Source organism: Anguilla anguilla, chromosome 12 (genome assembly GCF_013347855.1).
Source record: "Anguilla anguilla isolate fAngAng1 chromosome 12, fAngAng1.pri, whole genome shotgun sequence".
Lineage (NCBI taxonomy): Eukaryota > Metazoa > Chordata > Actinopteri > Anguilliformes > Anguillidae > Anguilla > Anguilla anguilla.
Window position 1 is genome coordinate 14,457,880 of NC_049212.1, and position 24,591 is coordinate 14,482,470.

A 24,591-nucleotide genomic window follows, 5' to 3' on the forward strand; every position below is an offset into this window, starting at 1 on the left:
CCGTAATAATGACCTTTGCTTGGACTCTGCGAATTGTCAGCTGCTCCACTTCTGAAACAAAGTGGACCCTTCTGCTGGCACAGGTAGGAGCGTAACTAAGCAACCGGTACCCAATCGGTACTCGGAGGGGTATCTTTGGAGATGTTTGCCCCCACAAAGAACTGGTTCAACCAGCCTCTGGCTAGGCCCCATGACCCCCCTTGGCAAAACAACAGGTTCATTCTTTTAGCGCCACTGCTGACCTCATTGTCTCTTTGTCAAACGAAAATCCCGCATTGCATTCTGCTAAATGGCAAAGTATCGCACAGCTGGGCGCTCGGCGCATCTCTCTCTCCCCCGCGCGGCGTTTCACAGATCACCGCCGCGCTTTCCTGGACACGGACGCCGGAGGAAAACATGGTAAGGCACCGCGGGCTGCCGTCACACTCTCCCTGGCACTGTTGTAGGGTAAGGTACTCCGTTTCATCGGATGTTGAGTTTGATAAATCTGCGGTTAGAGCCTATGATCGTGCTGGAAAGAAAGATTAGTTTTACGCATTTTGGCACATTTGCTGTTCTAATTTAATCAATCTGGGATTTTGGGTAGTTTACTTACTACGACAATAGGCTATAGGTGTTCTGTACTTTATTAATCTATAACGTTTTAACAATCTTGCAATAAAAAGGCTTCCACTTTAAAGAGTGATACACTCGCATGTAAAAGACAAATTTTATTGAATTTTTTATGATATTGTAATTGTTCAGATAAGTATGCCTTATTGCACTTATTTTAGAGTTTTTATTTCGTTTTTTTACTGAAAGCAATATTAGTGTTGGTATGATAATCATGAGGGGGAAAAGATGTATGGTTTGTATGTGTACAACTCAAAGTATATTCATATATCACATTAATACACACTTTTGTTTAATGATTGCAAAAAAAAACATAAAAAGTAAAAATGAGTTACCATTTATAGCAGCTCAAGATTTCCTGTTATATAAAAAAGATTATTATACTTTGGCTTAAGAATAATCATTTTTGCTTTAGAAAAGAAAGCGAACAGAGCAACAATTGAGATTTTCACATTTAATTCAGTTTTGATGGATAAATATAAAGCATGGAACAATTATATCTTTGTAACCCCTGAGATGTAGAACTGAGACATAGCATAACAAAAGTATGCACATGTCATATTAGTTTCTTTTTCGAGAGGTCAGTCCTTACAAATTTATTTCCTACTTTTCAAAATATATACGAACAGATGAGTTCCCTTGTGAATTTATACATGTTTCATGTTAAGTTTTAACGAAAATGGAAACCGTTCGGGCTTTCGCTTCCAAGAAACTTGTTGTTAATTTCACAGTAGAATTTATACATTTGTAGATGTTACAGTAGAAGCCTATGGACTTACACACTGATTTCACGAAGGAGCTGTGATTCCTTCGAGGCAATGAACTTTTACACCTGCATTAATCTGAAGACGGCTTTACTAACGGCTTTCGGCCGCGAGGCAGATGCGAGCGGTGCAGATGTAAAGGTCTGTGCTTTCACCCCCCGTCCCTGAGCGACAGCGAGCTCCATTGTGCAGCTGAGAGCCGGTCCTCGGGAGGTGTCAGGAGACACGGGGGGAATCACAGACTCTGAGCGCTCACAGGTGGCGGCGGAGCCTGGCTTTACCTCACTCTGAACCCCCCGCGTGTGGGGAAGAGCCCCTCCCGGTGAATGAGACATTGTGCGCTACACCTGGGAACGCCTGAGCGGGCTGTCCGCGGCTCTCCAGCGCCTTAATTAAAACCGTCTGAAGAAATGGCTCGTGTAAGCTGATAATATGCTGGGGACCGCATGAAGGCAGACAGAAAAGAACCTGAAGCGCGCTCACGCTTCACATTTCACTGCGAAAGGCAGAAATGTGTGTGTGTGTCTTTTTTATTTATTACATAGAGCTTCACCTGGGGATCGGGGCTGCTGGGTGACTCATCCAGCTAAGACACTGGGCTCCAGTGTGTGGACGGTATCAAAGCCTGACCTGCCTGGCAGTGCATAATTGGCCCTGGCATTGCTCAGGGAGGGAGAGTTGCTCTCAAGTTAATTCTCATTTCATTGTGCAAGAGAAATTAATCCGATGAATAAGCTGCCTGAGGTTTGGCTGTGCAAACTGTACATGAGGTGTACTCTTCCTGTGTGACAAATGCACAGCTCAATTTGATGGAAAATTAAAAAATGGGTTAAAACAAATATTGTACGAATTAATAACCATCCTTGAGACTATCCAGACTGTCCTCCATCCTGCACTTATTGTGCCTTGTATCATTGTCTTGATGTTGTAGCTTGTAATGCCTCCTAGTTTGACTTAGCATAGTTTAGGTCGGAGTAATGTTCAATGTGTGAACTGGACTGTAATGTGTTCTTGGCTATGATTAACTGTACAAACTGAGTATTGTACCTTATCGGACTTGTGTTTTGTAGTTGTTTCAATGGCCTTCGGTGTGCACTTATTGTACATCACTTTGGATGAAAGCGTCTGCTAAATAAATGTAATGTAATGTAATAGAGGAGAATGTAGCTATGGTTGCTTGCAGTCCCTACCATCTTTTATCTTGTAGAGTATTGAAGCGGACACGCTGTCTGTGATTGAAAACCCTGGAGCTGTCCCACACCCTTTTGGAAGAGACGGGACAGGTGCAGAGGGGGCCGCAGGTGTCCACGGCAACCCGGCCTGGCTAAGAGAAATCCACCCGGAGAGTAAAGGCAAGCCCTCTAGTATTACCCCATATCATACACACTGCTTGATGAAAGAACATAGCAATCTTTGCCAGACCTTATTCTTTCAGATGAAATTCTAGTTTTCCCTAACAGAGCAGACCTCTCTTTGTATGGGCGTGCACGAGAAACACAATTTTGATGCTTAGTGTTTTTTTTTTGTTCCTTCAGTATCTTCCAAGGTGACAGCCCACAGGCTGGTGAGAGTCTTGGCCGCTGTGTGTGCAGTTGGAATCCTGGGGGGTGTGGCTGTTGGTGTTTGGTTCATAGGTGAGAAACTAATTTGTGTTTGAATCCTGGAGAGTGATTGGCCTTTCATTCTGCTCACTGTGTTTTTGTATTGGGCTATATGATGTATGTCAAATATACATTCCATTGTGTATGAAATGCAATATGTGTATGTTATGCAATACGTTTTCTGAAATTAAATACAATATTTATGCATCTTTTTACCAAATATATGAGCTCATATATTAGAAATGAAATCAGTTTTAGTTTGTGTATACCTTATGAAGGCATCTGGAGGATAGAATGACTTTAAAGTGAAACTACAAATTTGGGAATTAAACTGACTTGACCTTTTTGAATATTAAACAGTGAGAGACATTCTGAACTGAAGCTTAACCAGCATTGTTGTTGTCTGTCATTCCAGTAAAACTGCTGCTGAGGCCTACCATCACTCAAAGCCCAGCAGGACTGGGGGACACCAAAGAGACCTCTTTCTGCAATGTGACTGAGGACATCTCTGTCACTGACCCCAGGAAAGGTCAGTGGCCTTCACATCCTACTCCAAATCGCTGATACAGGATCAACTGGCACACCCTTAATCCTATGCCTTCCCCCAAAAAAAATCTGTGTAAAGTGTGTGGGTTGATTTAAGATCAGTGGCTGTCTCTTTAGTAGATGAGTAGGTCCAGGAAAGAGATAAATGCCATTGTGATAAATTGCTGTTCATGCTAGTAGTATGCACAATTCCAGTGGGATTTCATCTGATGCAGTTGAATGGTGCACTACGGCTCTACTGCTGTATCCTTAAGCAAGGCACTTAACCTGCATTGCTTCAGTAAACATATCCAGCTCTATAAAATGACTGCGTGTAAAAATGTAATCTGTGTAAGTTGCTTTGGGTGAACGCATCTGCTAAATGGTGAAATATACTGTAATTTGCTTTTTATCTGCACCATTGCAATGCACGATACATTTAAAGCAGTCAATTCTACAGGGTTTAAAGTTTGGAGAAAAGAATGAGCAACAAAAAATTGCATGGCATTCCCTGTAGAATCAAAGGATGTGTGGAGCCCGGTGGGGTGATTGACTTCAGTGTCCCACCCCCACAAACCCTAGTTTTGTTCACAATTTCCCTGTTAATCTGCTGTTTTGTTTTGAACACTTACACCTCAATGTATACACCATGTATGTGTTCTTTTTCTGAATGTGCATTACACTGATGACATATTGTTGGCTCTTCATGTTTCTCCCAATGCTGTTCCTGCGTCCCTTCAACTTAGGTGAGTCAATATTCTTTCAAAGTTTAAAAGTGATAATGATATGAGTAATAATGATGTTCCAAAGTTCAGTCATGCTTCTGAATCCTGCGATATGATTGGATGGGCGCACGGAGGGATTTTCAATCAATCAGGCTCAGTGTTTTACAGGATCAGCCCGGAGAACTCGCTGCTGGAGATCCAGCTGGAGAAGCTGCAGACGTGGCTGCCCGTGTGCTACGAGCGCTGGAACTCTTCGCTGGGCACGCTGGTGTGTCGCCAGCTTGGCTACCTCAGGTCAGTGCACCAGAACAGGCAGCAGGGCGTGCCACTTTTGGGACAGAAAAGCATGTCGGCCATTTTTCAAAGGGCTCCTAGGTTTGCGCTTTTAGAAGCAAAAACCTTGGGAAACTGTTTGTTTGAGTGGGCATAGCCAACCATTTATACGCATTGCTGTATGAGCCTACCTTCAGGGATATTAAATTCACTGACCCCCTACTTTTCTCTAGAAGCATGGATGAAGCAATATTTACGCCTGCTTTGATATTGCGAGTTAACTATATCTTTTCATGACTATGACTGGTAGTTCGTATAGGTTAGCATTGTCCCACTAGGGGTAGGACAGGTCTCAGCTCCCCAGGTTAACAGGTGCTAGATGTATACATGCACTAATGTTAACCCTCCCGAACTGGTGGCGCAACAGTTAGTATTACGATGGATATTACATATTTGGGGAAATGGGAAATAGGGATTTAAAAGTTGTTTCAGATTAATCAAATGCGATAAAAACCTGTATTCACAGGCTAACCAAGCACAAAGGAGTGAACCTGACTGATATTGGACCCAATTACACTGATGGCTTTGTTCAAATTACTTCAGAACACAAAAACAGTCTTGAAAACCTATGGCAATTCAGGTAAATATTTTTCCCCAAATGTTTTTTTTTATTGTTATACATTAGTTTACCATATCATGCATGCTTATTCAAAGAATGAACATTCCCAATCAGAAAAGCTGCATTTGTTGTTTCTGTTTTTTTTGATTGTATCTGTTGTAGGGGAAGTTGCCTCACAGGAAAGGTTATAGCATTGAAATGCTTTGGTGAGTTAAAGTTAAATACAGACTCATGAAAGAATTACTCATTAACAATGTAAAATAACTTTAATGACTGAATAAGAAAAAGAAGCTAATCCAAATGATATAGGTGTACTCTGTACATCTGTGTACATATGCACAGTCAGGGATACACAGGCATAATCACAAACACACACACACACGCACACACACACCTGTTTGACTTTTGCCTGGTGGATCTGTTGATCTCCTCAAGAGTGTGGGACTCGAGCCAAGCTTGCGAGGATCATCGGGGGCGTGGAGGCCACTTTGGGCAGGTGGCCCTGGCAGGTGAGCCTGTACTACAGCAACCGTCACACCTGCGGAGGCTCCATCATCACCAGCCAATGGATTGTCACCGCCGCACACTGCGTCCACAAGTAAGGGCCCTCACTATTCGTATCCAAGCAGCACAACAGTTTAACACCACAATCATGTGATATATGTATCCATATTGTGCCTCCATGATATATTAGGACACAATATCAATAGGATAGGATATGAAGCATTGAAACGCAGGTGCTGATATTGTGTGGATCATGTCTAATGATAGCATAATATTACTGTTTCTTTAAGGGCTCCAAAATATGGTCATTCGTATGTGTTTTATGGTTTTCATAAACAAAGTTAGAACTCGCAAGTGACTAAGTCAGTAAAGGCATTCACTAAGGCCACAGGCTGAGTCCTGTCAATCACCGTGACCTCACAGGATTGAGCCGTGGCAGTTAGGCCTTGGGCACTGAAGTAGTACACACACTTCCTGTGAACTGAAAGGGTGGAAGAGCAGGAAAAGGGAGAGAAAATGTTGATAACAAACAAACTTTCTGAAGATAATAGAGTGAAGTGAAGAGGTTAAAAATGACACACAGTCAGTGCAGCATTCCGGCTGACCTTTGCTCTGAAGTTACAGGCTGCCTCAGGTGTCCAGCTGGATGGTGTATGCTGGCATGGTCACTCGAGGGTCAGCCAAGCTCGCCCAGCACACGGGGTACGCGGTGGACAAGATCATCTACAACAAAAACTACAACCACAGGAGTCATGACAATGACATCGCCTTGATGAAACTCAAGGCCCCTCTGAATTTTACAGGTGGGATTTCTGCACAGCATGCTAGTCAATCCCAGTGTTGATAGACATGGAAATTCAGACATAATGAAAATATATACTTGTTTTTTTTGGTTAGTTTTGCTGTTTACTTGGTTATTTAGCTCAATCTTATTTAGCTGACCCATTTTAAATGCTGAGGATTTGGACTTGCGTAAAGACACAAGCACAATCCTGCCAAACGAACATCCAGTCCTTGGGCAACAGTACAGCCAATCATGCGCTGCCCTGCGTAGCTGGTGGCCATAGTCCACATTGGCAGAGCCAAGATTGGTAGAGCCAGGATTCGGTACCAGGCCACAGGGCACATAACACACTGATATCACGTGTCTGTGCCCTTATTATGCTATTTTTATCTTGCCTTTCCTTTTTAAAATTGCAACACTCTTGCATAACACTTCAAATAGACTATGACAGTGGCGAACGAGGCAGCTTTCTCCTTTCACACATGCATACAGTAACATATATTTTCATGTTTTCATTTATTCCAGACACCATCAGGCCAGTTTGCCTGCCACAGTATGACTATGACCTCCCAGGAGGAACACAGTGCTGGATCTCCGGATGGGGTTACACTCAACCTGACGAGGGTACTAACACCCTACATGCAACTCTGGCATGGCTGGGTTATCTCGTGTTATGTCTACAGTCAGTGAGATACTGTATACACTGGTGTTGGAGACACATGGAGTCTGTGGTTTTGGTTTCCACCTTAAAATCAGCAACCACTTTAGACCCCAGAAACAAGGTGAGGGGAATTCATTGTGTAACCAGCTGCATTGATGGATCAAGTGAGTGATGGGAAACTGTCAATCCCGGCAAACTCTATGACCCTCCAAGACCAGGGATTACAGTGTGTCTTACTGATTTCAAACACAAACACTGTGCACTCTTTTTTATTGCTGTATATTAAATATACATATGATATTCAGAAAGCATTTTGAACTCCATTAAATGTGCTGACATATTTTTCATATGCTTTCGTTTTTTCCAATAGATTAGTACACATTTCTGATATCACAACTTCAGGATATCAGCAATTGTGTACATTTTCAGATTTAGCAATCATTAGCAGTGGTGAAAAGTTGATTGATTGATACAAACTGGACTCTAAAGTGATAACAGTCTTAAAATACTTGTGTTGGGTTTGTTGTTCTGTGCACTGTGCTGCATGTGAGTGCTTTACTGCGCTACACTGCCCTGCCTGAAGCTTTGCTATATTTTACTATGTGGCTGAGAATGTGACAAATAGGCTGAACTGAATGTATGCATAGGCATCGTCTTTCTTTGACAGTCCATATCCCGGACACGCTGAAAGAAGCACCGGTCCCGTTGATAAGCACAAAGAAATGCAACAGCTCCTGCATGTATAACGGAGAGATCAGTCCCAGAATGCTGTGCGCCGGCTACACTGAGGGCAAAGTGGACGCCTGCCAGGTCAGCTCTTTAAATCTCCATCAGTATCCCCCATCTCCATGGCTTTGGCTCGTTTGCTTTTGGCTGGCTATTGTAAGAGATGTCCTCGTAGATAATTATGGTTTCTATAAAGTAACTGATACGAATTAAGCAGACATAACATTACGTAATTCGGAATCAAATGTCAGTGTCTGTACAGCCATACACAATAGTTCTCATTACAGTGTAGTTTCCTTTTTAAGATTAAGATGCAATCTTCCAGCTAGTATTTGAACGGAAGAAAGCCCTCCAGCCTTCCCACACTGTTACTAACGCCAATACTAATTTTCAGTAAATATGCATCCTTACAAACGGAATAGAAATGTGCACGCAAAGTAAAGAGTAGGAGAAATTTCCACAATCAGCTAACTGTCCAAAATAGTTTTGTACAAATTGTTTCATTCTGTGGGAGGCTGCCATCAGTATAAAAAAAATCCTGTGGCATTTTTTGTTTTCTCTGACTAAAATGTTGTACATTTGCAGCTTTTGCACTCCAGCTTTTTCCAATACAAAGTTTAACCTAGCTTGCAAATCTTCTCATTTTGTGAATGCCATTTTGTTTATGGTTCAGTTTAAGAAGCCTGCACTCGGGCCTGCAGACAGCTGTTTTGGGTAAATGAGATGAAGGTCTTTGACGTGCATGCCCTTCCTCAGGGGGACAGCGGGGGACCCCTGGTGTGCCAGGATGACAGCGTTTGGAGACTGGTTGGCGTGGTAAGCTGGGGGACAGGCTGTGCCGAGCCCAACCATCCTGGCGTTTACACCAAGGTGGCAGAGTTCCTGGGCTGGATATATGAGATGATTGAGGTAATGCTCCTCTTTAATTGCCAGCTTAAGAATGCATAAGCAGGGAAATAAAATTAAGTTGGAGATGCATTGTTCTAAGGCTTAGATAATGCTGACAGAAATACAAAATGTAAAAGTTGGTAATAATTGTAGCTTATCACAATGAATGTGTCCACACACTAAAAACCTGTCTTACACATTGCAAATACCAAATGCCAAACAGCAGTAATATCTGGAATTAACAATTCTATTTTATCGTGTGCGTTGTTTTCCAGTATAAAAAGTAAAACAATTTGTTCTCCTATTTTGGCCAGAACTACTGAAGACACAAAGAAAAGGGAAGACAGGATGGGACAGCAGGGAAGATCTGCAAAGAAGGAGCTGTCCAAAGTTGTATTTCACATGTGCAAGGGATACAGAACATGCACAATCAGTGCTGTGTTTTGTGTATTTATGACCAATGCACTAAGCCACTTGTATTATCATGTGTGAAGGAACACAAACATACTGTACACACACATACATAGAGTTCTTTTTTTTTCATGGAACCCACTCACTGCTTTTTTTACTCATTGTCTGAAAGAAAACCAAAGAGATTGCTGGTTGTGGTGAAATTAACTGGATTTTAAACAGTGATTAATGTCTGTTTTTTTTTTTTGTTTTGTTTTTTTTTTTCATTTTAATTTGTAATTGTATGAATACAAAGATTATTCACTCTGTAAAAATAACAGTTTAGGTCACTGTGTTTTCCTATTTAAAAATGTTTGTCCTTTATGTGTGTTATTACCTGTATTCAAACATATTTATAAAATACAGTATATTTCTTTTATTATATCAATAAATTAAGATGAATAAATGTTTTAACTCCACGTGCCTGTTATTTGTCATGTATATTAGAAACATTTAAACATTTTTTTAATAGCTACTGTATCTTAACACGCGTTACACTAGCTAATAGTTACGTTATACTTAACAGAATTGTGGCTAAGCACTGTTTACATACTTGACTAACCTTATAACTTGACTAACCTCTTCGCGTTTTATATGATAAACTTACTCAGTTTGTCAAATCAGTCCACTATGAACTGCCAATGTAATAAGCGTCACTCTTTTCTGAAATAGACTGGGATTGTGTGAGGTTTAATTAACTCATCCAGCAGAGGGAGTTGCTGTCTACGTCTGGTCCTCTTTTCGTTTCCATGGTTACAAAAGAGCCTCGCACTAACACAGACGGGAGCGGCTTTTGATAACGTGCAAGGTAATCTAAGTTAGTAAACTACAGTTAAAGATAACATGCGCGTACATTTTATGTGAAGTTTATGTTAGCTAGACGTTTACCCTTGGTGTTATGCCTAATCGTCTGTGTTTATTTCTCGTATGTTGCTGTAAGGTTAGAGTTAGCTATCTAACTTGGGCAAGCGTATATGAAGTTAGACCTTGCTTGCTCTAGATGAACTCGCTAAATGTGCTGCATAGCAAGTTATCATTGTAACGTACAACAGTTAGCAACGCCTCTTTTTCCTTAGGAATTATGTCAGCGGTTCACGGCCAAGCGGTTGATCTACAACAGGCCAGCCAGTTGTGGTCTATGCTTGATGAGATGTCCGATAATGATCCCGAAAGCTACCGTACATTCATACACCGACAGCTTAAGGAGAGCGCCGAGTTCTGCGCCCCACCTCAAGCATACGCTTGCATACGCACGGTTGTACAGGTAACTTTACAATACGACGTAGCGGCTTTTACTAGTTTGAAAAACTGCAATGCCACATTGAGGCCAGATAGGATATTATTCTGAGAAACCGGCCTGCAATTGTATGAAGGATATTTCAGATAATTAACACAAGTTTCTGACGCCCTGCCAGATTTGAAATAATATATTTATTTTTAAATCCAGAAAGTGAACTACTGTATGCTTTTTATACATAACTCTAAAACCCCATTACTAAGCAGAATGTATAGTCATGTAAATAGGTAAGGATTGGTTTAGAGCGGGATGGCACACTATTTGAGGTTTTCCAGGTCTGCATTCTCCTCAGTGTGCCGCATCGCCCGTTAAGTGTGAGACAGAGTGCAATGGTGTTCCTGGACCCTGCCTGGTGTCCTTTAATGAGGGGGATAACCTGTGTTTGTGTGACAGGAGCCGAAGGAAGGGCTTCTCTATATCAACCTGTGCAGCTGGAAACGAATCCCTGCGCCCAAGGGCCATTCCCAGCCTGTTCCTGTAGTTGGAGGGAGACTGGAGACATTGTCAGATGACAGCGGTATTGCACTTCTTGTTTCGTTTTTACTGGGGCTGACTGCATGTTTGGGTGGGACTGGCCTACTTAAGGTAATCGCTGTGTCTCATAGCTGGTCCAGGATCAATCTGTCTGCTATTTATTCAAACCATGTCATGGATCCTGGGCTAGTGCTTTGGGCAATGATATAAATACACCAGCAAGTGGAAGGCATTAAGTCAGGCAACCTATTTATATTTCATAATCTTTAAGGGGACAGTTCAAGTAATTCCTATGCTCTTGCTAGTTTGTGATCTTATCAGTATTCTGGAATCTTCTGAAAATGTTTCATAGCAGCCAGTTCTCAAGCCAGAGCATCCATAAATCACCCCTGTGTCTGCCATACGTCACTGAGTAGCCCCTGTGAAGAACTCTTATTTACAGTGCATGTTGTTGTGAGTATATCTGAAGGACCTCTAAGAGCAGTGCTGAGTTAACCCAGCTGGTGCTCTCACTCTCTCTTGCTAGAGACCTACAGCGTGGTGGATGTTGCCTTTAACCCCAGCGTGCTGCAGGGGGCGCAGGAGAGCCCACAGGAGAGGGACCAGCTCCACCTCCTGGCTCTCAGCTTCATCCAGCAGCAGCATGGCCTACGCCTGTCCCAGGACTACACCCTGCTCAGCGGCAGGCTGAAAGGCACTGCCCAAAGCATGAGACTCCGCCTGGCATCTAAACGCCAGGATACCCTGTCTGCTCCTGCCCCAAAATCCCCTTCAGGTGACCGCCATGACTGCTCTAAAGCCTGTCACCTCCTACACCACTATCTTCTCCTCGTAGCCAGCAGCCGTAGCATCCTGTAGCTTTCTAATGTCAAATAGCTGAGGCTAAGCTGGGCTGGGCTTAGCTAGTGCTAATGTGGAAGACTTGCTGGGAGAGCTAAGCTGCTAAGTTGCTCTCCACAGGCTCCTCTCTCCTCCAGCAGATCTCCTCTCTACGAGGGGAGCAGGGGGAAAGCGAGGACAGCCCTCCTATCCAGCTGACCCCACAGAACCGGACTGGCCCAGCGAAGCCGGCTCTCATCCAGGTCATCTCCAGCACGGAGTCCGCCCAGCCGCGGCGCCCAAGGCACCAGCTCAGCACCGCCACGGATGCTGACGGGACCGCCAAGACCGTCCAGCTGACCGTGGAGCTGCCCGGCGTCCGCTCCATGTCCGAGTGCCAGCTCAGTTTATCCCAGGTACAGAGCCGTCCCAGAAACAGATCTCTCTGATCCAGACCACAACCAGAGCAGAATGTGAACTACGGTCCAAGAACAGTTCATAATAATTCACAATTGATTACTTTTGAAATTTTCCTGCACCCCTGGCCTTCTTAGAAGTGCTTCCCCTTAGAATGTCATTTGAATTTACCTCAGGAGGAACTACGATGTCTAGCTGTGCACAACACAACCATAGACATAACCAAAATTTGATTTGAGTTTGATTTCATCAGGGCCACTTAATTTGATTTGCGTGAACCACATATTGTGGTTAGCAATGATTTAGGATTGCCATTTCACACAATGCAATGGTGGATTTTTTTTAAATGGCAGATTAGCTGTTGGGTTCATTTTGAGTGCATTAAATTCAGGTCAGTATATTTTCCCAGGCAGTCAATATGGCCCTTTTTGCTTTTCTATTACATCCAGTGTATGCCCTTTTGTGATTGGTTGAATGCCACCGCAGGATTAATATTGAGCTTTTCTTGTCTGCATTGAGGATGATGTGTTGCTGGAGGTTGGGGACACGTACCACCTGCATCTGGAGCTACCGGAGGCAGTAAGAGAGGAGGAGGCCAGCGCAGTCTTTAACAGGAAGAAACGCACACTGTCCGTCACCATGCCTGTGCTGTAGACATTCCCTGCCCTGCACATACCGCTCTGCAAACACAATGCCATTTTGAACTGCTTACAAAGATTTGGGCCAAAAATAGGAATCTCCCTCGCTCTGGAGAACAGTATTGTACATATACGCCCTGCTCTTGCCATGTTGATGAAAGACTATTTGAAGTATTATTCATCTGTAATCTCTAGTTTGCATTACATTTTTAGGCACCAGTTTTGGAAAAAATATATCACCTCAGTTGTCTGGCTCAGTTGAGAAGAAATTGCATCTTCCACAAATGTAATAAAAGTAATCAGTAAAATGAGAACCAAACACCTATCATTCCCCACTCTCCCACAGACTAAGTTCATAATGTTATGCTTCATACAAATCCCTGGGATAAATGTTTAATTTTGATCCATTAGCCCTTATTTGTATGAGAAGTAAAACATCTGAACTCTGATTTTTCCACACTTTTATTGGAACTCTTTTTGTAACTTGCATAGTTTAAAATAACTATTTCCAGATTTAACACAAATGAAATATGATTTATTTGTGGACAGTCATGAAGCATTCATGCTTATACTACCTCTTTATTATTTATATGTTAATTACATATGAAATTAAGAAATATAAATATTTGTTACATTGTTAAACCCCTGTGTTGAATTGTATTTATTTTTCCACTTGTGGTTATGTAATAATTGTATGTATGGCTTTTTACAATTTCTTTCCTAGCTTTATTCGGTATAATTAAATCATTTCACAGATGCAGTATTGTGTAGACAGAAATTATAGCTTATCTAAGTTCCTAGAGATCTATATTTACAGTAGGGTCTATCTTTAAGCATTATTTCTCTCCAAACACTTATCTTATTTCGAGAGATGGGGACATTTTTTATTCTTTGATTATAATATATTTTGGTGAGTTGCTCAGTGGTATTTTACTTAGTATTTTCAGTCTTTTGTGTTGCAGTAACTCCCAAGTGGCGGGGGGGGGGGGGGGGGGGGGTCGGGTATTATTAAAGGTGTGGTCAAATCACAACCAATTTCTTTACCAGCTCTCATATATTTTTTGTAACTGAATCAAACTGAATTTAACAGTAGACGGTTTTGTATTTTCCTTATCTGTGGATAGTCATTGGGTCTCATTCACAAAACATTTCTTAAATTAATCTTGATTTTGTTGTTAAAATGTATGTACAAAAAACCAGTATGGGATTCATGACACATGTGCAGACACATTATGCGTATCCCAGGTGTATGGGATGATGAATACTGACAGTTTGCAAATTTTATGCCCAATCCTGTTCATGTGATTAGCATAAGGAAACAAATACAGGTAAGAAAAAAATTAGGAATGCTGAAATGTTCTTGGAAACGTTTTTACACACAGTTTACCATCAAATTTGATCGTTCACATGTTTCCTTAATGAGGCCCACTGACTCTAAAAAGCAGGAAGAGAATAAAGAAAGGAAAGGAGAGAGACAGGACATCATTGCAACACCAAAAACTCCTGTAACTCAGCCAGCCCTTTAAGAGGCGGATTTACGACTGATTTGCACGACAGTAGGTTGGGCCTTGTACCGGCTGGGCGAATAGAAAGACAGCCGGAAAGTGTGAGGTTTGGGACGGGGAGGTCATTGGAAAGTGAGGGTGGTTTTCCAGTTTCTGGGGCTATTTTAATTCTGCCGTTGGTATCACAGTATCCAAACAGTAATTTTCTCGTCGGGGGAGTCCTCTGTTATTTTGTGTCATTTTTGTACGCTTTGAAATAACGCCAAATATACAAAATGTTGCGTTTGGTTGTACGTCTAAGAAAAGCTGTCAATCTCAGCCGGCCCCAACTCAGTTCGGGCCCGTTGGTAAGATCTCGATCTGGACCAGGCTGTTCTCACCTGAAGAGGTACCATTCAGGCGGCTCGACTCGGATTCTACCCCTTTGTTATCCCACAAAATATAGCACCGCCAATGTACACGGTTCATTGAAAGGTAAACAGATTGTGTGCTGCTATCAGAGCAAGCGGTTCTACAGCCTTCCACCTCACCAGAAGGTAAGAACTTGAACCTGAAGTTGTAGCTCCTGTATGCTTGCGGGGCTTTTGGCGAGGTAACGCAGACGGCTTTTAGCCATGACTGCAGCTGGTCAATGCATTTTGTTAGCTACTGTTGCTAGCTAGCTATCATAGTTCGATCTGAATTCGCTCGCCATCCTGATTGCTTGCAAGCTGGTTAACCATTGAGCTGGCTAACCACCGAGCTGGCTGCATTTTCCTGTATTCACCTTTTTTACTTTGATCCAACAAGAAACGATGTATTGCTAACTTATATAGCTAACTTTAATCGGTCTGGTCTTCAGCTAGTTTATTCAACGAGCTAGCTACGAAGCATGTTTTGTTCGGTGAAACCGTTGCAGTAAACACATGAACATGAACTTGATATGTAGTGTTAGCTAGTGTCAACCGAGAGCTGGTCATTCATTACAGTAGTGATTATCAAGATTCGTTCATCGCGGTTGTATGTTTTCACGACTCCGTTAACGTTTGCGCATAAACTCCGATGTCCTCCGATGTCCTCCGAGCAATGGACTGGCTTCGCATCGTTGACTTCACTGACAGCTTTAGTGATAATGTGAAGGCTGATATAGGAGGTTGAGGGTATGCATCTGTTATAACAAAATAATGCATACACTTTAAAAACAAGAATTAAAAGCAGGAATGTGGTGAATTTGACACACAACTTGGGCAGGCCTGGCACGGCTGGCATGCTTGAAACCTTGGGATACATATTTGCATTTTGCGTACTTTTGAAGAGGCACCATACAAATGTTGAATACGTTTTGTTGTGCCAGTAGTTTAGGTTCTGTTCTGTCAGATTTTTCATGAATGAAGAAACAGTCCAAGTCATCTGAATAGCTTTTGCGAAAATTTCAGGCCACCCAGTGGGAGGTGGCTTAATCATTTGCAGGTTTTCATAATGACTGCTATTGGAGCAGAGCCTGGTGCCACTGACTCCTGATATGAACAAGGTCTTCTTCCCCCGTCGTGCCCACAGTCCTCTTTTCTCCACCGTGTCCTTCCAGTCCAGCAGTCCGCACAGTCTGCTTGCTGTGTGTTTGTAGGTGCATGAACGTGTGTGCAAACTGAAAGTAACTCTTTCATTTAGATCCCTTGACTCCTCAGACTTATATATTTACAAATAAATGGAAAATAATTTTTTTTTTAAATAATTTAATTCTCATAAATTGTTAGCGCTTAATTATTCTAAAACGGACAAATCCACCACATGGCTCTGTTTATAAGAAACTATAACTGACAAACAGGTTTTGACCTGTGTATGCACCTGTGACTGTGCCACCAAAGCTGGATAAAGTGGCTAAAAGTTGAACCTGCAATTGACTGGTTCCTTGTGCTGCACTTGCCCCACTGCTGTTGACTGTTGGTGCCTTGATTGGTTACTGTATTGTCAGCATTGATCTGACTGGTTGAGGTATTGTAACTCTTTACTGCTTCAGGTGGACCTTCCAGCCCTCTCCCCCACAATGCAAATGGGCACCATCGCGCGCTGGGAGAAGAAGGAGGGTGATAAAATCAACGAGGGCGATCTAATCGCAGAGGTTAGTAACAGGGCTGTTATAACACTGTGACTGTGGCCCGTCAGTCCAACATAGTGTGACTGTGACCTGTTTGCCTGGGAAATCCTGTGATTGATACTTGTCTGTGACTGACTGTGATGTGTCAGTCTGAGAAACACTGTGGCTGTGACTTTCTTTTGGTGGACATGGGTGACCATGACCTGTCCATCTAATAGAATTTGTATGTGACCTGTCAGCCCAAGAAAAGCTGTGACTTGCGATCCTACTCATGTTTGTCGCCCATGCCCGTGGCCTGTTTCTCCAGGTGGAGACGGACAAGGCAACAGTGGGCTTCGAACTGCTGGAGGAGTGTTACCTGGCCAAAATTCTGGTCCCAGAGGGAACAAGGGACGTAGTTATAGGATCACCCATCTGCATCACTGTGGAAAGGTCAGCTGACTGTTATTGCAATCAATCATTCACTCAGTCAGCCAATGAACAGTCAAAGATCAAATTCCCTATAAACGGAAACAAATTTTATCTGTACGGCTCTCTCACCTGTTCAGTTTCACCTGTGCTCTGATATGTGAGGTTGCTGATGAAAGATCATGAGTGATATCTGTGGCACTGCCGTCCTGTGCATTGCTGGTTAAAACAGACGGCTAAGAGGAATAGTGGATGTTGTCAGTGCAGATGATAAGCGGCCCTGAGTCAGGAGAGTTGGGACCTGCTGGCCTGTCTGCCCACCTCTCACCTGAGACTCTGTGCCTCCAGCCCTGACCTCATTCCCGCCTTTAAGGACTACACCTTGGAAATGGCATCGGCGCCCTCCACCCCCGTCGCTGGAACCCCGCCTCCTGCCCCTCCCCCTCCTGCTGCCTCCGCCCCCGCACCCCCACAGGCTCCCGGGAGCTCCTACCCCCCGCACATGAAAGTGAGTTACTCTCCAGGCCTGTGCCCCACGCTAATGCTGTGTGGTGGCCACAGATTCCCTACTCTAACCAGATGGTCACCTACTTACAGTATGTGTTGCATTGGAAGTTGTATTTCTACCAATGAAGCCGATGTGTTCAAATTCTAATACAGCTTATGAATATTCAAGGCGGAGCATAACCAAGATTGTATTACTGGCAATTAATTGTATGTCCTTGGTCCCACCTCTTCAAGAATGTTTGTAAACTGTAATATAGCACCAGAAATTATGTTACCATCAAAGCTTCCTGCAGTAAGGTAAGGGTGGACAACTGTAATACTAAAGACCCACAGGTTCTGCTAGTTTTTGTTTTCACCCAAAAATCAACAACCAATTTAAAAATAAAAAAAAGGAGGGGGGGGGGCGGGGGCGGGGGCGGGGAGTCAGTTATATATGTAACAAGGCAAGCTGGTGTTGTGTTGCCCTTGTGATAATACCCAGCTGTCACTGTGCTGACGCCCTGTCGATTCCTTTCTCCAGATCCTGCTGCCTGCCCTGTCCCCCACCATGACCGTGGGCACCGTACAGCGCTGGGAGAAGAAGCTGGGAGAGAAGCTGAGCGAGGGGGACCTGCTGGCCGAGATCGAGACGGACAAGGCCACCATCGGTGAGTATAGGGCCATATTCATGTTTTTCAAAAACGGTTCTCCCCCAGTCTTATCACGTTCTCTGAATTTGGACTGGGCGGTTGCGTTGTGTTGTAGGCGGTAGGTCTGTCTCATTCACAGCACATGCTCAGTCAATGCAGGAGATTGCAGGTGTGAAATAGCAGCTTCTGCTGTCCCCCTGCTGTACAGGTACCAGGTTAACCAGAGGAGGTGGCTGGTCCACAGTAACCAACTGAAACCCTCCCTAGATGTTGCTACAGCCAATTATGGGTCCACCTGTAATGAAACTGACTAAGCTTAATAAATTGTATGTTTGGGTGTGGACCCCAGTCTTACCAACCAGGCCTGCCTAGCCCTGTTCCTGGAGATCTATCTATTTGTAGGTTTTCATTTCAATCCTAATTTGGCATGCCTGACTAATTGGCAACTCAACAAGATCTGTAGCTTTTGAACGAGGTGTGCTTTGCTGAAGCTGGCGTGAACTTTCAGGATGGCAGATTTCCTTGAACAGGGTTGGGCAGCCCTGCTATAAACATTATGACAAAGCTCCTAACACTTCTGAAACCGTGGTCAGTATTCAATACTAGATAGTGGAGCTCATCTAGTATCACACTCGACCGTTTGTTCCTGGTCTCTGTCTCAGCACGCCTATGCGTGTGGCTGTGTCTATGAGAAAGTGAAGGACTGTGTCTGGCCAGGGTTCGAGGTGCAGGAGGAGGGCTACCTGGCCAAGGTGCTGATCGCCGAGGGCACCCGGGACGTCCCCCTGGGCACCCCGCTCTGCATCATCGTGGAGAACGAGGCCGACATCCAGGCCTTCGCGGACTACACGGAGACGGCCATGGCCGAGATCAGCACCCCGCCCCCGGCCCCCACCCCCTCACCGGTGCGTCCAATCAGAGTCTGCACTGCAAAGTGCTCTGTTTCATCACCCTGGGGTTGCCAGGTTTCTGCGTTAATCCCTTTATTTTTGTACCGGCTTCATTTGCTAGGCTCAGCTGATCTGTGTAGTGGTGTGTTTGGGAGGGTTGTAGGGGTATTGCGAGAGAGCCAATAGTGAGATCCTGTTCAGTGAAGCCGGAGTGAGGGGGGTCACTGGGGGCACTACGTGCTGTAGTGAAGCGCAGGCGCTATGGCCTCAGTGTGATGGGTGGATTTGTAAGGGCACCCACTAGCATCGAGGGCTGCGTTGAAGGAGAAGGACGGACGTCTTGACCCCCCGGCTGACACCTCCCAAGTAAAAGCGCCACACGCGTTTGGGTTTCAGGCGGCGGCTCCACCCACCCCGACCGCAGCACCCCCCATGCCAGCGCCCGGCCCGCCCGTCCCCGCGGGCGCCAAGAAGGGGCGAGTCTTCGCGAGCCCCCTCGCCCGAAAACTGGCCGCTGAGAAGGGCATCGACCTGGCCCAGGTCAAAGGTGACTGCACCCCAGCGTGGGAAAATGACACACCACTTCCATTTGGTGTTCTTGCCCAGATTTGAGACCAATAATGGTCTTCAACTATTTTTGAGGATTTATTGTAGAAGTGATGAATTCTGTGGGGAGGTTGTGTTCTCTTTGCTCCACAAGCGAAAAACAGAACCAGCACAGTATGGGCTGCGTTCAGTGGCGCAGGCTGTGCTCCGGTGCTCTGTGCTCATTTTCCTTGTTTCCTCGGTGAAAGAAGGGAAGGTGGAGAGGAAACGTGGGAATGAGAACACAGCACAGAGCCTCGAGTACATTTCCACTCGCACTCCATTCTGTTATAAACCTGGCCTTAATTACAAATGGCCCTTTGGTACAATTACATCATGGAAGTAATGTCAAAAAATGATGTAACAACAAGAATTTGAATGTTCAATTGAATTAAAAAATATCAGGTTTCTTTACTTGTTATCTTTGTCTCTACCAACAGTCTTTCAGGTTATCGTACATTTTTGTATGTCTCTTTATGATCTGTAGTCACGTGACGGTGTACAAAATGGCTGTGCTGAGCATTGAACCTGACTGATAACTGTTGTTGCATTTCAGGGACGGGACCAGATGGCAGAGTCACCAGAAAAGACATCGAGAGTTTCGTCCCACCCAAGGCTGCACCCGTTAGTGCCCTCTTCCCTCCTCAAAACTGGAATGACCTTTTCTCCTATATTTCACCATTTTAATTTCATTCTTCTTACCTGGACTGACTTGTGAAGTGAATTGTAATTTGTGACTGAACTGAGCCTCTTGCTAAATAGTTGTGTTGACAGCATCAGGTTTTTTAATCCGACACAGAGGTTGTCAGCATTTAACTAGATACAATTTTGCTTTCCACAGCAAACCACAGTGATTGGTTTACATCAGTAAAGAAATTATAGCTCCACCCATTTTGGGTTTTATGAGGCCTAACTTTTACATGACTTACCTGGAGAACTCCAATATCTCACAGACTATTTTTTGTTGTGTCATTTTGTTTGGCCCTTCAGGCCCCGCCCCCTGCACCAGCTCCCGCCCCCGCGGCTCCAGTGCCCGCCCCTGCTGCGGTTCCCATGCCGACCGGCACCTTCACAGACATCCCCATCAGCAACATCCGCAGGGTGAGGAGAGGGCTGTGTCCCGTTTCGCGGATTACTGCGGCCGTCCTGCTGTTTGCCTGTCCCTGATTGGCTCTGACCCCGCTCTCATCTGGTTTCCTAGGTGATTGCACAGCGGTTGATGCAGTCCAAGCAGACGATCCCACATTACTACCTGTCTGTGGACATCAACATGGACCAAGTGCTGGAGCTGAGGAAGGAGCTCAACCAGGTGAGCTTTATGGACCAGGGAAAGGGAAGCAGAAGGAGCTGGTCAGCTTTATCAATAGGCACTTACCCTGTACTGTGTGTGTGTGTGTGTGTGTGTGTGTGTGTGTCTGTGTTTGTGTTTGTGTTTGTGTCTGTGTCTGTGTCTGTCTGTCTGTGTATGTATGCATGTACATGTTTATGCTTGCCTGTGTGGTCTTGCGCATACGTGTGCGTGTTCTTACGTGTGTGCTTGTCTCTCACAGGAAGTGAAGGCAGAGAACATCAAGCTCTCAGTCAATGACTTCCTCATCAAGGCCTCGGCTCTGGCCTGTCTGAAGGTGCCCGAGGCCAACTCCTCCTGGTTGGACACCATCATTCGCCAGTGAGTGTCTGAGTCCTGAGCTGTCCTTTAGCAGGAAGTGCATTACAGCAACGAGAAGCTAGACTTCTGAGCACCAATGAGCACAGCAATGAGAAAACGGTAAAACGTCCATCCACGTCCATCCCGGCAATGGCTCCTGACTTTGGGTTGTGCCCCCCTCCCGCAGGAACCACGTTGTGGACGTCAGCGTCGCGGTCAGCACCCCCAACGGGCTGATCACGCCCATCGTGTTCAACGCCCACATTAAGGGCCTGTCTGCCATCAGCACGGACGTGATGTCACTGGCCGCCAAGGCGAGGGAGGGCAAGCTGCAGCCCCACGAGTTCCAGGTGACTGAGCGGGACCGGCACAGGGGTGCATCACTTACAGTACCTGCACTGTGGGGTTTCCTGGGCTGTGGGGTGACCAGTGTGTGTGTGCGTGTGTGTGTTTTCACAGGGAGGGACCTTCACCATCTCCAACCTCGGCATGTTTGGTATCAAGAACTTCTCGGCCATCATTAACCCACCCCAGGCCTGCATCCTGGCTGTGGGGGGGTCGGAGAAGAGACTCCTACCTGCAGATAACGAGAGAGGGTGAGAGAACAGGAGGGAATCGGGGGGTGCTTAATTTCACTTTATTCTGACATCCCTGCTTTATATTAATGTCTGACCCTGTGCAGACAAACTTCTGTGTGTGCTGATTTCTTTTAAGGCCTTAAGGGTCAGCTTCTGTTTTTCTTCTTAGGTATTGATGGTCAATTTCTTTTTTTATCCTTGAAAATTGAGGGTCAGTTTGTGTTCTTTGTGGGTGTTGAGGGTCAGTTTGTGTTCTTTGTGGGTATTGAGGGTCAGTTTGTGTTCTTTGTGGGTGTTGAGGGTCAGTTTGTGTGCTCTGTGAGTATTGAGGGTCAGTTTGTGTGCTCTGTGAGTATTGAGGGTCAGTTTGTGTGCTCTGTGAGTATTGAGGGTCAGTTTGTGTGCTTTGCGAGTATTGAGGGTCAGTTTGTGTGCTCTGTGAGTATTGAGGGTCAGTTTGTGTGCTTTATGGGTGTTGAGGGTCAGTTTGTGTGCTCTGTGAGTATTGAGGGTCAGTTTGTGTGCTCTGTGAGTATTGAGGGTCAGTTTGTGTGCTCTGTGAGTATTGAGGGTCAGTTTGTGTGCTCTGTGAGTATTGAGGGTCAGTTTGTGTGCTTTGCGAGTATTGAGGGTCAGTTTGTGTGCTTTGTGAGTATTGAGGGTCAGTTTGTGTGAGGGTTAACTCGTGCATGGCAGTGGCATGTTGCGGGGGCGTTTGTGTGATGGTGGTTTTGTGGCGCTCCCCCAGGTTCGACGTGGCCAGCATGATGTCGGTGACGCTGAGCTGTGACCACCGGGTGGTGGACGGGGCGGTGGGCGCCCAGTGGCTGGCGGAGTTTCGCAAGTTCCTGGAGAAACCCGTCACCATGCTGCTGTGATTGGCCCGTCGCGACTCCGCCCCTGTCCCAACCCCGCCCCTGCCCCGACCCCGCCCCCCCTGCAGCTACGCACAGATCGGGGTACCCCGCTCGCAGGATCCACACAGCCCCCCCCCCCCACCGAAAACCAGAGCCTCTGTCTCTCCACCCCCATGCCCTGCACTCTCTGACACCGCCGCTCACACGTTTATCTTACTGGATTCCCTTAAAGCAGCCCACAGAATAGGGTTTGGCTAGCAGACCTATAGACCTGTACAGAATTGGTTTGAGTCAGAGAGGAGCTGTGATTGGTCAGATGAGCTGCAGTCATCCCTCTCTGCACCACTGAGTAGTTAACCTTCTGTAGTGTTTTAAAACAGGGCCACTTCCTGGTATTTGGCAACAGGATGTGGTCTTGTCTTTCTCAAACCTGGAGAGAGAGAACTTTTGGCCTTAATGGCGTGTGGTTCATTGTCCTGCGAGCAGCCCTGTCTTTTCAGACTTATCTGTCTGTTTTCTCTTAGATTCCCCAGCCTCCGCCCCAGGCCCAACCACCAGGCCCCCTTTAGCGATGCCCCTTGCCCTACTTCTGTACAGGATTTGCACACTTTTGTGTCAGGTGGCCATTTGCACTGGCTCATCAGAAGGGTTCTGAACGTGGATAGTGACTGCAGAGCTGATGGTTTATTTATTAGTCATCCTTCACTCCAGAGAAAGCTCAGCTGTACACTACTTCGATCTTTTTTCTTCTTTTTTTGTTGCAATAGGAATGTTAAATGTATTTTGGGAAGAAATAAGTATATTGACCGTCTTCTACCGTGTATAAAAATTGCGAGGCCCAGACCAAATCAGATCATTTACGTAAGAAACGAGGGGGGGGGGAAACTTTGTAAAAGCCTCATGCTTACAGCAAACCTGTGGTTGTAAATTCAATATCGATATACAAATTTATTTAAATGACAACGATGATCATTTTTGTTAATGGTAGCATGTAATGAAAAGGGACATTTCATGGGAAAGGGAAATATGATATTTATGAATATTTATTTATTCAAATGTATGTATTTCTGAGTGGGGCAGGTTGTAAGCTGAGGGTTATGTGTGTATACATAAATGGTATAATGTTGAATACTCATCCCAGAGTCATTCATTGGAGACGTTACAGTGCAGTGAGTGAATGTGTTCTGCAGCAAGATGCAACATGCAAAAATTAGTGCAAATAACCTGGGCAATAGAATTTTATCATCACCCCTTCCCAGACTAAAGAATATTCATTACATTGAAAATTTAGAAGATTAGAATACTATTTACCAAGTTATATTCCTGTATATACATATATATATATATATGACATCTGCTTAACTTCACTATACCAGGATTGCTGACTTTGCTTTTGATGAGTTTTCACTGTACAGGGATTCAGCTCTACCCTCCGCTATATTATCTCTTTCCATTCTTACCATGTGACCCTTATTCTCAATGGAAATATCAACCAATAGGTCACGCAGACATTTGTACACATCTGTGTATAAACTGCCTTGGTATAAGTAATTTATTTTAAGTATAGATACACCATGGATGTGTGTGTCAACGTATGCATGTACCAGGTGTGCGTATGTATGTGTGGTGTATACGTGTTTGTGTGCACATGTTTATGGGCACGTGCAGTACATGCATACCTGTATGCATTACATCCAAAACACCGGGTTCTGATTGCAGTTTGGGCTTGGGCCTGTCCACAGCGTAAAGACTGAGGTGGTGTGCTTACTTTGCGGATGTCTGTGTTTAAATTGTACAGCTTATATTAAGCCATCAGGTGTATGTTTATTTTTGTCACCAAAATTCGACCAGATGTGTACTGAATGCCCCTTCTGTAATGACTCATGTCACCTCAGTGTCTATGCTCCTGTAACCTGATTCAGGTTTTGCCTGTCGTTCGCCCGATTGTTTGAGTGTTTGTGTTCTTTATCACACAAGTGAGTTGGAATGTAAATGCGGAAATTAAAGGTTCCTTTTTGGTGCAAGTGCTTGCGTGATTCATTAGCGGTTGCAAATTATGTTCTTACAAAGGCATTTTGAGCATTACAGTGTACCAGGTCATACATTCAATAAAAGGGGAAAAAATTGACAAGC

The 24,591-nt window shown here is 44.6% G+C and overlaps 3 protein-coding genes across 3 annotated transcripts; all 3 read left to right on the top strand.

Moving 5' to 3' along the window:
* Window positions 1-92: 92 nt before the first annotated feature.
* tmprss5 (transmembrane serine protease 5) lies at window positions 93-9,551 on the top strand. The gene is made up of 13 exons (XM_035384516.1): window positions 93-399; window positions 2,584-2,728; window positions 2,912-3,010; window positions 3,393-3,506; window positions 4,386-4,521; window positions 5,027-5,140; window positions 5,282-5,325; window positions 5,555-5,717; window positions 6,242-6,426; window positions 6,933-7,031; window positions 7,736-7,878; window positions 8,551-8,703; window positions 8,997-9,551. Exons 1-13 carry the CDS (start codon window positions 142-144, stop codon window positions 9,003-9,005), a joined length of 1,662 nt encoding a protein of 553 aa, XP_035240407.1. The 5' UTR covers window positions 93-141; the 3' UTR covers window positions 9,006-9,551.
* A 296-nt stretch (window positions 9,552-9,847) lies between these two features.
* Window positions 9,848-13,334, top strand: pih1d2 (PIH1 domain containing 2). The gene is made up of 6 exons (XM_035384479.1): window positions 9,848-9,940; window positions 10,209-10,396; window positions 10,823-10,946; window positions 11,430-11,678; window positions 11,864-12,138; window positions 12,659-13,334. The coding sequence occupies exons 2-6, from the start codon at window positions 10,214-10,216 to the stop codon at window positions 12,791-12,793; spliced, it is 966 nt and encodes a 321-aa protein (XP_035240370.1). The 5' UTR covers window positions 9,848-9,940; window positions 10,209-10,213; the 3' UTR covers window positions 12,794-13,334.
* Window positions 13,335-14,557: 1,223 nt separating this feature from the next.
* Window positions 14,558-24,482, top strand: LOC118209812 (dihydrolipoyllysine-residue acetyltransferase component of pyruvate dehydrogenase complex, mitochondrial-like). The gene is made up of 14 exons (XM_035385488.1): window positions 14,558-14,818; window positions 16,279-16,380; window positions 16,664-16,788; window positions 17,113-17,272; window positions 17,792-17,918; window positions 18,618-18,805; window positions 19,187-19,337; window positions 19,932-19,999; window positions 20,366-20,476; window positions 20,577-20,684; window positions 20,926-21,044; window positions 21,211-21,373; window positions 21,483-21,619; window positions 22,350-24,482. Exons 1-14 carry the CDS (start codon window positions 14,558-14,560, stop codon window positions 22,477-22,479), a joined length of 1,950 nt encoding a protein of 649 aa, XP_035241379.1. The 3' UTR covers window positions 22,480-24,482.
* The last annotated feature ends 109 nt before the right edge of the window (window positions 24,483-24,591 follow it).